At 42.3% G+C, this 13,806-nt stretch overlaps 1 protein-coding gene across 12 annotated transcripts in view; it reads left to right on the forward strand.

The window, feature by feature from the left end:
* Positions 1 to 13,806, forward strand: part of magi1b (membrane associated guanylate kinase, WW and PDZ domain containing 1b) — a 139,565-nt gene that overhangs the window by 101,730 nt on the left and 24,029 nt on the right. For 3 of the 12 annotated variants that reach the window (XM_005731202.1, XM_005731200.1, XM_005731201.1), the window contains exons 13-22: positions 7,449 to 7,480; positions 8,590 to 8,634; positions 9,066 to 9,110; positions 10,119 to 10,163; positions 10,572 to 10,616; positions 10,938 to 10,982; positions 11,189 to 11,233; positions 11,685 to 11,729; positions 12,554 to 12,598; positions 13,451 to 13,495. In XM_005731202.1, the coding sequence (XP_005731259.1) occupies positions 7,449 to 7,480; positions 8,590 to 8,634; positions 9,066 to 9,110; positions 10,119 to 10,163; positions 10,572 to 10,616; positions 10,938 to 10,982; positions 11,189 to 11,233; positions 11,685 to 11,729; positions 12,554 to 12,598; positions 13,451 to 13,495 (437 nt within the window). The remainder of the gene's footprint in view (positions 1 to 7,448; positions 7,481 to 8,589; positions 8,635 to 9,065; positions 9,111 to 10,118; positions 10,164 to 10,571; positions 10,617 to 10,937; positions 10,983 to 11,188; positions 11,234 to 11,684; positions 11,730 to 12,553; positions 12,599 to 13,450; positions 13,496 to 13,806) is intronic. The other 9 variants (XM_005731210.1, XM_005731211.1, XM_005731204.1 and 6 more) reach the window with 8 other exon arrangements.

Genomic DNA, 13,806 nt, shown 5'->3' on the forward strand with positions numbered 1-13,806 from the left:
CACATCATCTAAGGCTCTAGTCATGGTGCCTTAATTACTGTCCTGCTCACACTCTCTTCACTGCTGTCTCAATCAGGATCACTCCACCAGTAGCAGCAAAGCACACTGGCCTCTAATTGGGGTCCTGATGTCAGCTTTGCTTATAATACACATACGTCTTTTCTTTGCTTCCCTCTCTCTCTCTGTGTCTCTCTCCTTCCAACCAAACGCTGCTTGCTTACAGGCATTCACTCAGCCAGTCTCATGATCATGCATCCAATTATAGATTAAAGGCAGAAAGACTCTGGTTCAACCTTAATTGGTGGAAATCCACCTCTCCTCCGCCCCTCCGTCCCTCCTTTTCCGTTTCTGTTCCCCCACTGCCAGGATGGAGATTCACACCTGCTCGCCCACGTAAAGATGGGAGCCAATCCCTGAGGACTAGAGCGCGAAGAAGCGAACTCGTTAAAGCCGCTGCGTGCAACAGTATGCCCCCCCTCTCACTTGCCTCTCTCCCTCATTTAATAGATTTGGAGGAAGAGCTACGGGTCAGCGTGGAGACACTTTAACAGTGCTTCGTAGGTTAAATAGTGGGTTTTAGACACTTGACACTCTGTCATGTACTTCCTATAAGCGCGCACGAATGATTTATTACCTCAGTCAGGTTTCGTAATCCATTGTGCTTTCATTTGTCTAATTACACTCCTGTAATGGGCTCATTTTCCCCTGCCTGTCTTCTCCTGCCCCCACTGATGCACCAGCATTATTCATTTTGGCCCCTGATGTCTTGCCGTTGCATAGATGCTAATTTCCATTACCCCACTCTCTTTTGTCCATAGGAGTGCATACACCTGTTGTATAGCTGTTTGTCAGTGAAAACTAGTTTCGGTGCAGTTTTTCTGAAACATAGCTTCCTAGCAGCTCCGGCAGCTCGTGTCATTAGTCAGCTCAGGAAAAAAAACAAAAACGTCTATTTGTCTCAGCATGGATGCAGAGTTGCATTATTTTCTTTCATTTTTTACCTGTTTGAAAATCCAGGCAGGAATGCACGGTAATGCGCGCTGGGCTAGCAGCAAACTGGTCATACCAATGTACATGAAGGGGGAAGGATACGTACCTCTGGATGACAAATTAAAGGAAAAATCAACTTACATTAAGGGCCTGATTCACTAAGCAGGGCAAATGGGAGCAATGGGAGTGGAAAGTCCTCCGGGTAATCTATTAACACAGTGTAAATTTATAAACACAGGCGCAGCCACTTCAGCTCAATAATAACCTAATGTAGTTTACTAATGGCAGCGCAAATGAGCATAGGGTTGCAAACAAGCAGGCCCGATGAGGGTGTGAGTAATCGACTAACAGCACAGACACAGCTTGTTACTTGTAATCTGACAACATAATGTAAGCGTAGGTTTTACCCACATTTCGCTCAGGAAGCAGCTTGGCAGCACGGGCCAGGGGGAGGCGGAAGAATGGTGGAAACCGGAGGTGTTAATAGAGGAACGACTTAGGAAAACAATACTTTAAACTGGCTCATAAAAAGGGAGTTCTCAACACCACTGTGGTCAAGGTGAATGCTAAAGTGACTGTGTGAACAGTGGAGAAGCCCAGATACAAGGGACAGTTTTGGAAATGTGGAAATCTGTTATACTAATTACAATGAAATAATGAAAATGGTCATTTGAATGTGGTTAAGCTGACAGTTCCATGTATTTCTTGGTAGTTTTTTTTCTTTGAGAGGGATTATTAAAGCTCTGCTTGATGTCCTAGTAATAAGAAGAAGGACAAAAATATCATAAGGTTAATAATAAAGGTTTGGATACAGTGGCTTTTGTGACGTTCTTGATTCGGAAGCTTCAACAAATTAAAACTTTCTTCCAACAAATTAAAAACAACATGCCTTGGCTGTTGATATGTTCTGATGGCGCTTTCCTCTGGTATTCCAATTAAATTAACATTAGAGGAGAAAATTCTCTCCCTTCTGCTCTGCGTGCTCTTGTCTCAGTGCCGCCTCCTCCCAGCATCCACAGCAGTTTATGTCCAGAACAAAATAGGTTACTGAATTTCTTATTTTTAAAGCATTAAATAACCACTAATACAGTGTATCAATCAATTCCCTCATTTGGTGTTTTGATGGTGGTGGACAATGCTGTGCAACACGTGTTAAGTCACTCAATGGTATTTAATTGAATTGAGATCAGGTGACTGTAAAAGGTATATCATGTGATTACCAGCGTTTGCATCATAGTCTGCAAACTATTCAGTAACCTCCTCGAGCTCTATGGATGAGGACATTGTCATGCTGAAAGACACCTCTTAAACCACTGTGGAAAGGTTTAATTATAGGATAAATCTAATCAGTGAAAACAACTTTGCATTGATTTGCTCCGACCATTTCCTCTAAGGGGACAAAAGGCCTAAAAACAAGCCAGCAAAAAACCCGTAAAGCATAACAGAGCCCATGGAGTCCCTTACCGTAGGGGCAAGGCTTTAGGCTTTTCCTTTAATTAACTGGAGCCGCAGTGGATGAGGGGAGAAGGGGAAAAAAATGGTGGCAGGAACGATGTCAGAGGATCAGAGAGATGATGAAAGAGCAGTGTAGAAACCCCCATGATGCTCTGCTCTCTGTCTTTTCCTCTCTTTCCCTCTACTTCATGACTCATCAATCATCAGTGACACAACAGTCCCTGCTTGGCAATCAGGCCTCTTGCGTCTCTGCTCTCAAAGTGAGATATGGACCCTTTCTCTCCGTAGCAAGCAACGGGTTACAGGAGTGAAACAGCCAAGAGGTTTAAATTATTTCATGTGTCAAAGTATTTGATGAACCCCCCGCTGCCTGTAAAGTTACTTTCTTTTATTTCCTTTGAATAAATGAGGGGCCCAAAGACGTGTCCAAGACTTTAGATTAACTGCATGGCTCCTTGGAAAACTCTATTAGCATTCACTTACAAATCATCCTAGAAACAGCATTCACAAGTCCACTAGAGTTCACTTGGGACCGAGTGATGTAAATTTCCTGATTTGAAAGCGACCGCAAGGGTCAGTGAAAACATTCGCGTGCCTGCTAACCAGGTAACGGACGTCAGAGAAGTTACAGGAGATGTGGTGTCTCCAGCATGTCCGGGTCCACAAAAGACTGTAATCGAAGCCTTGGTGTTATAGCAAGAGGGCAAAATCCCCTTATTTATCTCTATGCAGCATGCAGGAGACTTCATGTACCCTTAAAGACAATCACAGTTTAAATACAAGTTTCCCTATGTGTTTTCCATCAGCATGCAAGGAACATAAGGAGGGTAACCTTAGGATTAAGGAAGGTATGAAGGTAAAAACACCAAGTGGCTCGTTGTCACTGTAGATGGCTCTTATTGGCGTAATGGTGGGCAAGTGCACTGATGGCTTGTAAGTGCCTCCTGTCAAAAAGCACTCCACGGATCTGTTTTCTTTAAGGGCGCACACTGATAGACGGGAACACAATTATGTGAAACTGCATAACCCACATAAACAAACTCAGAGTTACCGGCACGCACATTCATAAGACTCGTTTAGTGTCTCCAGTCTTCTACACAGCCATTAGAAAGAGATAAACGCTGATGATGGCTCCCTGCACAGACTAAAGCAGGAAATCAATTCACTGTATGGGCAGGAAGTGTTGTATTTTTGCCCACTTCGCATTAAAAATTCTGCTGACTGAACGTTCCAGTGGCACCATAACGAACAGCATTGCAGTTCAGAAAAGCAATGATCGCGGGAGCAGCCTGCCCACCGGGTGCCCACGATTCACCTCTGCTCGTTTTTTTGGCTCGCTAGGGGCTCGAGTTGGTGAATCATTGCTTGTTGCACGGCGGGGACGAAGTGAGCCTTTCTCGCTCTCCGAGCCCATACCAATCTCCCATGTCTTCACACCTCTGTAGCCACTGGGCGAGTCGTAAATCTCCAACATTGCACCATCTTTTTGTTAGCCACACTGGCACTTGTAATTTCTCTATTTACACACAGGCACACATAGAAGGATCCTCAGTAACGCTGCACTTAGCATGACTGTCACACTCAGGATGCCGATGGACACGGCTGATATGAGCTTTTCACTCCTTCACTGTACAGCAGAAAGCAGCTCACCACAACAAGCGTTGCTTAGAGACCATCTGTCAGTTCCCCACGGTCACCAGGCACTGTCGCCACGGTGACAGATGGACCTGCCTGTTGGAAGCCATCACTCCTCGCCGAGACCTAGTAGCACATACACACAGACACGCACTGTGGACAGACAACATAATCTGCTTAGTAATGGCTTCCGTTTAGTAACTGCTGGGTTGCCAGGTTGGTGCAACAGTTCCTATCTGTTGCAGGGTCGTGTACAAGGTGTACTGCCTTTTGTCAGACTGTACCCACCTTTGGCAGCTTGTTTTGCTGAATTTTTTGCACACAGATTTTGACTTGGTGTGTCAGTGCTTCGATTTTTATGTATTGATTCTGTTAGTAACAGTTCTTACTTTAAACTGTGCTAGTTTTTGCCTAAAATTCTTTGTTGTGGTAAACTCAGGGTGTTCATTTCAATTCAATTCAATTTTATTTATATAGCGCCAAATCACAACAAAAGTCGCCTCAAGGCGCTTCATAGATACAGAGAAAAACCCAACAATCATATGACCCCCTATGAGCAAGCACTTTGGCGACAGTGGGAAGGAAAAACTCCCTTTTAACAGGAAGAAACCTCCGGCAGAACCAGGCTCAGGGAGTTTTTTGAAAAGAAAACCAAGTCATCTTCCCTCAACTTCAGGTGTTTTATTTCCTCTGGCAATCAAACAAAAGTATTACTTCAAGCTACTTAAATTAATCTGTCACAGTCCTCAAAGATGCAGTAGAGTTCATTACTTTCCTGTCTTTGAAATTCACGCCGCTCTGTTGATATCTTCAATCATAAAAAAGAAAAATCCTAGTAGTTGGATTATTGGCTCTTACGAAAGAGTCTCGTGCCACTCATGTTTAAGATTTGTTAAGCAGAGTAAAATGAGCAAAAGGGCCCACAGTGGTTCTGGTCCATTATTTGAGAGCTGGAGGCGCTGAGGATTTAGCTGAGCTCTCTCACTCAAGCTGTCAGTCTGCCGGCCAGGCCAAATTGCCCACCTGTCTAAAAATGCTCTTTCCCTCCTCGTGTGTGTAATTAGGACCGGAGGTTGGCCCAAACATTCACAATCCCTTCTGATCTGAGAGACGCACACAGATGTAAAGCTAACCTTTGCACAGTTGTGTTTTCCCTGTTTTTATTTGCTTTATGATTGAAACCGACATTTATTTCAATAATTGATTTATCTCAGGTTTTCCTATCCGATGTAGTTTCTCCAAAAGCATAAACTCTAAATGGAATTCATGCACTTGCAGATTTCAGTCTATTAAACTGGAATTTGATGTTCAAGTGAGGTTTGAGTCGAAGGCAACAAAAGACTGAGGAAGTTGTGGCACGCTTGTCAAAACACCTAGTGGAGTATCTTGCAACTAATTAGAGTACAGCATCATTAAAAGACTAGAAATATCGCTATGCAGCTTGCAAGCACAAAAATGAACGCCTGTCATGTTGTTATTGTTTAAATAACAAACATATTCAGTTTGTCTTTCAACTTTTAAAGCTGTTAATCAAAAAAAGCAAGCAAAAAACATGTGCTGCACATTATGAAATTCAGAAATTTGTGTGGCTGCAGAGCCGCTAAGAGGCACTGAGAGGGAGCAGCGGCAAATCAATTGCAGTGGACAGATGAAGGATAGTAAAACACTGTCCTGAGTCCTTGACTGACAGCCTCCTCGGTCCAAAGAGAAAACCTTGGGATTCAGTGGGATTATGTCTAGTATGCATCCTTTTTTTTTTATCAGATTGTTTCACACTTCTGAATGAACGATTCCTATCGATTTGAAAAGGGGAGTAGCGGGGAAAGAAGGAAGAACTGCAGACGCAACACAGCTGGAGCTGTCAGTTTTGAATGAACCCAGATGTCTGAGAGATAAAGAAGACAAGAGCGTGTGTGTGTGTGTGTGTGTAAGATGTTATCCTCTCATCTTCCCTAAAGGATTGACACACAGTAGTGGCCCATTTTCGCAGATGAAGCACAGCCTACTCTTGTGCGTGCTTTAACACATCTTTTGTATGTCAGAGGAGCTTGTGTTTGGCCAGCACTCCACTCGCTGCTGAACTGTAACGTTGTAGAGGGAAATAAAACCACACTTCTTGTATTTTCTTTCTTTCGCGCACTCCTCCACGCGTTCTCATATCCGTGACTTCACACTGCCGCTTTTTTCACGCAGAGCCGAGGGAGGGAGCGATGTGTTTAAGGAGCGCATTTACCTGGTCGGAGCTGAGCTGTGTTGGTATTTCAGTAATCTGTCAGTCTTTTCCGTCTGTGCGCGCGCTTTGTCGGGTACAACCATCTTGCTGCAAACGATATTTTCTGGTCACTGCTCACTTGGGCAGAAGCAGCGTGGCTGTCATACTTTAAGCACACCTTGATTTGTGTCAGAAGCCTGCCTGTGAGAGTGCATGTGTAGCTGCGTAGATGTTTACCAGCATGTGGGGGTGGGAGGGGAGGCTGAGATGGAGCGTACAGAAGAAGAAGAGGGAGGGAGGGTGATGATGCTGAGGGAAGAAAAGGGAGGGAGGGAGGGAGGGAGGGAGGGAGGACAGTGTGCAGTGAAGTAAGAGAGAGAGAGAGGAAGAGAGAGAGAAAGGAACAGGGACAGGAAAAAAAGGAAAAGGCAGCAGGGAAGGGAAAGACTGGGAGGACGCGCCAACTGCCTATAGATGTTGGAGCCTTTGACAGCGGAGCGCGGTGCTCAGCGGACACAGGAAGATGGTCTCAGTAAGAGGGGAACTGACGGTTGCCTATAATTTAATGTTCAATATCTTGGACTCCTTCTCCATGGGTAATGCTACGGCCAGGAACTCCAGAGCAAAGCTTGCTTTTCTCCTCTTTGACAATCTTCTTTTTATTCGCTTTAGGTGCTTTCCAGGATCCTGTCTTTCCCCTTAACTCTCACTCGTCCTCCCTCAAACACACGCTCACTTGTGCGCGCCTCCGTTGGGTAGCCAGGGTCTCGGCAGCGCTGGGTTAGCCCCCCGGCGCTGGCCGCGCTCTTCTGCCGCACCAGTCAAGCCAAAACGCTGGCCGCGGCAGCGATGCAGATAGATCGCGCTGCCTGCTCCCCACCTCCCCCACACCCCCCCTCCTCCAAAACGTAAGCCACGGAGGGGCGAGCGAATGAAATCAAGCAGGGAAAGAGAGGAAAGGAAAGAGAATGAGACGAGAGCTAGATTTGCTCTGTTGTGACAATGTTGGGGAGTCTGCGTTAATCTTTTTTCCCCCACCCATGTCTTTTTTTAAATTTCCCCTTTATTTTAATGTGAAATAAATGTTCTAACTCCTTTGGTAACATTTTTCTCTTTCTCTTTTTTTTCCCTTCTGTTTCTCTGTCTGGCTTCACAGGAGTGGCACCTGCAAAGAAGAGCCCAAAACTGGTAAGTAGTTGTTTTAATCTTAATTTTTACATCCATCCACCTCTGCCCACCTCAGTCCTCTAACCACATGTGTGCATCTTTCTGAGAGATGTTTCAATATCATCATCTCTCCCTTTCCCACCTCATCTCTAACTCCTCTCTGTGCGCTGCAACTTGTGCTCATGTTGTGGGTCGGTTTGTGGACATGGGATACTGTACTGCGCGGGGGCGGATTCCTGTAGCTTCACATCAGCCCCCCCCCCCCTTCTGACGGGGGATGGGACGAGGAGCTTTGATGCACCGCGTGTGCTGGGTTGCTAACACGCTGATGATCGCATCGCACTGGGTGCTAAGTTTGCAGTGTGAGCATTGATGTATGATCACAGCTGAGAGACTGCTCCATCCTGTAATGTCTTTATTAAAAGAGAGACCCCTGTAGACTTTGCAACTGAGGGCGTGTTTGCCAATATTGTTTTGCAGGATGATTTTGACTCTCCACACAGAGATTACACTAGGAGGATATGCAGTGGTGCTTTTGAAATGATGGTGCTGTAGTATTAGCGTTGGGTAGTTAATGGTATTCTCATAGCTGTGCATAAGTGGTACAGTTCAAGCGTCACTCATGATGCGCACAGCATGGGTAAGCCCCCCCACTGTGTAGGCACCACTAAAGGTGCAGGATATTTTACAGTTTTATAGAGAAGCGATGTGAAACATAAGGCGAGGGGGGCAGAAATGGCCTAGCAAAGACTCCAATCTAATCTGGCTTTGGAAAATGTGAAGGAAACTTTTAACTGTATTTTCATAAGTTTTACAGCTTAAAGACTTTCACCATTGCCATTCTCACTACACCAAAGCAGTTACGTAGGACATAAACCGTTAAATGTTAGTAAAAAAAAAAAAAAAGAGGAGCTTTTCTATCTACTACTAATTTCTTTCTTTTTTAAATATTTATCTATAACCAACTTTTAAAAAAATCTATGAATAACCAAAACTTTGTTTTATAAATACAGGACAGTCTGGGCAGTGAGCTACCAGAGTGTTTTCAGTAATTTTACTCGGTGGCACTATTCAAAGGACCCTGTAGACTGTGTCTAACAGACCATGTATTTGCCAATTTTGTTTTGCAGGATGATTCTGAGGTGGAATCTTCATACACAGATAACAGTAGGAGGGTATGTGATATTGTTTAGTTGGTGGGAAGGTTTCTAGAAATGAGGTGTTATGATATTATTGGTGTTGGTTTGATAATCCTTAGCTGATAAAAGAGATGGTGGATAAGCTGCCGGTGATAATTATAGCATTACATAATGTTTAACATTAACATTGTGTTTAGGCGTATGAGGCTATTTATGTGTGACAAATCAAATCATGACTCTTATGTCACTACATAATGCAGTGCATAAAGACATGAGTCTGCAGGTGACAGAGCAGTACAGAGCTAAACTTTAAAATTCCTTTTGGGTGCCGTACCTTCAGGCTAGATGAGATGGGAACCATCCATCGTTTTATCAGCGTACAGTTCAAAAGTCTTTATTTCAGGTATTACCAGAAAGACCCTGTAGACAGTGTCTAACAAAACGTGTTTGCCGATTTCATTTTGCAGGATGATTTTGAGCTGGATCCTCCATACGGAGTTAACACTAGGAGGGTATGTGATGTTTTTTTAAGATGGGGAGAAGGTTTGACTGAGCTAAACTGGTAAAACTTAAAATTCCTTTTGGGTGCTGTACCTTCGGGCTAAATAAGAGAGAAACCATCCATCTTGTTATCAGCACACAGTTCAAAAGCTTGCAATCATGATGGAGTGCATTAGTGCAGGAGTAATCCCCACGTCTTTCAAAGCACCATGCCTGAAGAACAAAAACATATTTCAGAGCAACACATGACACAATCTTGATGATGCCTTTTTTTTCTTTTTTTAAGAAAGCCCTTGCTTATTTCAGCAAAATAATGCACGGCATTCCTCACATATTACATGAGCAGGACTCTCTTTTTAAAGAGTCCAGGTGCTGACCTGACCTGTTGTGGGAAAGAGTCTGTAAACTGAGCATGTTTTTTGTTTTTTGCTTTGGGGGGGGGGGAGTTTGCAGGATGATTTTGAGCTGGATCAGCCTTACAGAAAATACATGTTTAGAACGGCTTTAGGCTGTGGTGGGTTTATGATGGTTCTGGTGTCCTCAGCAAATAGTAAAGGTTATGGATAAAGTGCCAGTAGTGCTGGTGTTATTGCATAATACATTTCAGCTCTACGAGGCTGCTTAGGTGTGACACAACAAGCTTTGGACCTTCTGAATGCTGGGTCCTTCTTGCTGAATATGAAATGAACCATTGATCTCATTATCAGTGCGCTGTTGAAAAGCCAGCACTCATGATGGTGCTATTACATACAGTATGGTTGATCCACACATCTGTGAGAGCAGCTCCAATGATACATTATATATGCAAGTTTTGGAGCAACCATCCCGATCATGACTTTTAAAGAAAGCCTCTTGTTATTAAAGCAAGTTGATCGCACGCTACACTCTGTAAATGTTACATAACCATGACTCTGTCATCAGAGACCAGGCGCAAAACTGACCCTTTTTATAACTTTCATTTGAGGTTTTATTAGAAGAACCCTGCAGAGTAATGTGTGTTTGCCAATTTTGCTTCACAGGATGAATTTGAGCCAGATCCTCGATATAGAGAGAACATTAGGAGGGTATGTGATGCTGTTTACATGACGTGAAGATTTTAGGATTAAGCTCCCAATGATAAATGTGTTAATGCATAATGTTTTTACTGTATTTACTCTTTGGTTGTGTGATGATGTTGGCAGCTTGGCATGACACAGCTAATCTTTTAATTTTGGGGAGATGTTGCATCCTTCAGGCTCAATAACAGAGAGGAACATTTATCTCACTACAAGCACATAATTTAACAGTCAGTGTTCATGATTGTATTGTACACAAAAATGATGATTTTTTTTTTTGTGAAGCAACCAATGCCAAACCCAGATAATGTGCTTTAAAAGACAGCCTTGCTTATTTCAGCAAGTTATTGCCAAACCACATTCTGCATGTATTTTGGAGCTTTTTTGTATTCATGTGTTTAAAAAATTGTTTTTCAGGATAATTTTGCAATGGCTCCTCCAAACAGAGATTATAGAAGAAGGGTACGTGATGTCATTTAAAGTTTTTGAGAGTGAGGTGTAATCATACTGGTGCTGGGCAGATGATAGAGATGGTATTCTTATAATGTTAATACAAAGTGATCATGTTTTAATGCATTCAGGCTTAAATTGTCTCACACAGAACGATATTATGTGTGACTCAACAAACTACTTATGACTGTTAATGCTGTGCTACATAAATCTACATATTACATGAGCATGGAGCCATAGCATGGAGCTCGGGTGCTACACTGGCCTTGTTGCAGTTTAGAAGTGTCATTCAGGAATTATTAGACTGGACATGTTTGCCAATTTCTTTTGCAGGATGATTTTGAGGTGGCATCTTCATACGCAGATAGCACTAGGAGGGTATGTGTTATTGTTTAGATGGGGTGACGGTTTTAGGAATGAGCCGTCATTGGTGGTGGTTCTATAATTCTTAGCTCATAAGAGAGGTGATGGATAAGGTGCCTGGGAGAGCAGTGTAAACGCTGCATGATGTAATGCCTTTATTAATAGAGGGATTCTGCAGACTGTATGTAACTGAAAATGTGTTTGCCAATATTGTTTTGCAGGATGATTTTGAGCCGGGTCCTCGATACAGAGATAACACTCGGAGGGTATGTGATATTATTCAGAGGTGGTGGAAGTATTATGAATGACAATGGCTATGGTGTTCTTATAACGGATGAAAGCAATGAATAAGCTGTCAGTGATAATCATGTTCATACTGGTTTTACTAACTGTGTGGTTGTCAGAAAAGTAAATGTGACTGTTAATTCTGTAGTACACAAAGGCAGTTAACCAAAGTCAAGCTGGCTGTTAGCTTAGTAGGACAATGGTAAACTTTGAAGTTCTGCTTAACCCAATGTTTTTCAAGGTTAATTAAGAGAGGAACTATCAATCTCATTAAAAACAAACCGTTTTAAAAAGCTGTTTCTGTGACAGCATTGGATTACAATATAATATGTATAGGTTTTAGAGCGATCCACATCATTCCTTTTAAAGGAGGGACGTGCTTATTTCACCAAGACGATGCCAAACCACATTCTGCACATTCTTATTTTTCAGGATAATTTTGCGATGGCTCCTCCATACAGAGATAACAGAATAAGGGTACGTGATGTCATTTAGACAAATTGAAACTTTTCGGGAATGACCATGTGTGCGTAGATGGTACGGTGTGGTCTTCTTATAAAGATAATAGAGGGGATGGGCATGGTGCCAAAGATCATGGGTTTAATGCATGAGCTTTCAATAGAATATTTTAATGCAAGATGCTGTTTATGTGAGGCCCTGCATTCTAGTTATTGCTGTTAATTTAGTAGTACATAAGGACAGTGAACCCAATTTAGGCCTGCTGTTCATTTTTCAGAACCGCACTAAGACTCCCTTTGGGTGCTGTACCTTCAGGCTAAATGAAACGGAAACCTTCCATCTTGTGATCGGCATACAGTTCAAGTTATCATTCATGATGGTATTGCACTGTATAAGTGTATATCTGTGACGGCCCCACCAATGCTGAACAACATATCTAGGTTTTAGAGGAACATATCCCACCATCATGATTATGCCCATTAAATGCTAAACCAAATTCTGCACATATTACAAGATCAAGAGGCCTTAAATAAAGAGTCCAGGAACTAAACTTTGCATGCTTGAACTTTGTCTGACAGAACATGGCTGCCAATTTGTTTTTGCAGGATGGTTTTGATGTGGATTCTTCTCACAGATAATATTCAAGGCGGGTTCAAGAAAGTCTTAAATTATTTCAGCAAGACAATGCTGAAATAACAAAGGACACAAGCATGACTCTATATCAAAAATGCCAAGTGCTAAACTGGGCTGGTTTTAGTGCAGATCTTTCTTTCTGATATTGTTAGAAGGACCCTGTAGACTGTGTCTAACAGACCATGTCTTTGCCAATTTTTGTTTTGCAGAATGATTTCGATGTGGAATCTTCATACACAGATAACAGTAGGAGGGTATGTGATATTCTTCAGATGGGGTGAAGGTTTTAGCAATGAGTCATTGTGATATTGATGGTGGTTTCATAATCCTGAGCTGACAAAAGACACAATGAAAAAGGTGCCAATGATCATTTTAGCATTACATAATGTTTAATCTCCTAGGACCTGGCGTCCACATATGTGGACATCACATTTTGGGATGTCTAGACCAAAATACTTAATTTTTCTCTACAAGGGCCTGATATGCACTTACGAGGACATTATACTGCCACTGTTCTATTGAAATTTAAAACCAATGTCCTCATATGTGGATCTCATTTTTCTCAAAAAGAAAAATTAGGTTAAAAAAAAATCTGGTAATTCTTTGTTTTTACATTCATCAGGTCCCAATAAACCCAAATAGCAAAGAAAACATTTAAATGCATGTCATGAAAGACTTCGGGTCTTAGGAGGTTAACATTGCGTTTAGTGTATGAGGCTATTTATGTGTCACACCTCAAAGAAATTATGACTCCTTGCGTTACAGTGCATAAAGACAGTGAACATGAGTCATTCCTGCTGGTGACAGAGTTAAACTTTAACATTCCTGTTGGAGGCCGATACCATCATGTTAAAAAGGAAGGAGCCATTAAGAGCTCAAATGCTAGCTTCTCAGGTGTGGCAATGCATGCCATCATTGAGATGATGCTTTTTAATGGAAGACCTTGCTTATTTTAGCAAGATGTTAGCAAACTACAATCTGCCTATGTTACACAATCATGAATACATTGCAAAAAGTCTAGTTGCTAAACTAAAATAGAACCCTCCTCTTGATAATATAAAAGGGTCCTATAGTCTAAACATGTGTTTGCTAATTTTGCTTCGCAGGATGATTTTGAGCCGGATCCTCGATATAGAGAGAACATTAGGAGGGTATGTGATGCTGTTTACATAACGTGAAGATTTTAGGACTAAGCTGCCAAGGATAAATGTGTTAATGCGTTATGTTCTTACTTTATTTACTGGTTGCTTGTGTGATGTTGTCTGTGTGCGACACAAAAACTAAATTGCTGTTAATTTTGTAGTCCATAAAGACAATAAAACATAGTCAGGCCTGATGCCAGCTTAGCATGACACAGCTACTCTTTGAATTTTGGGGAGATGTTGCATCCTTCAGGCTCAATAACAGAGAGGAACATTTATCTCACTACAAGCACATAATTTAACAGTCAGTGTTCATGATT

This window comes from Pundamilia nyererei, unplaced genomic scaffold (assembly GCF_000239375.1).
Source record: "Pundamilia nyererei isolate P.nyererei 1_Seehausen unplaced genomic scaffold, PunNye1.0 scaffold00042, whole genome shotgun sequence".
Classification (NCBI taxonomy): domain Eukaryota; kingdom Metazoa; phylum Chordata; class Actinopteri; order Cichliformes; family Cichlidae; genus Pundamilia; species Pundamilia nyererei.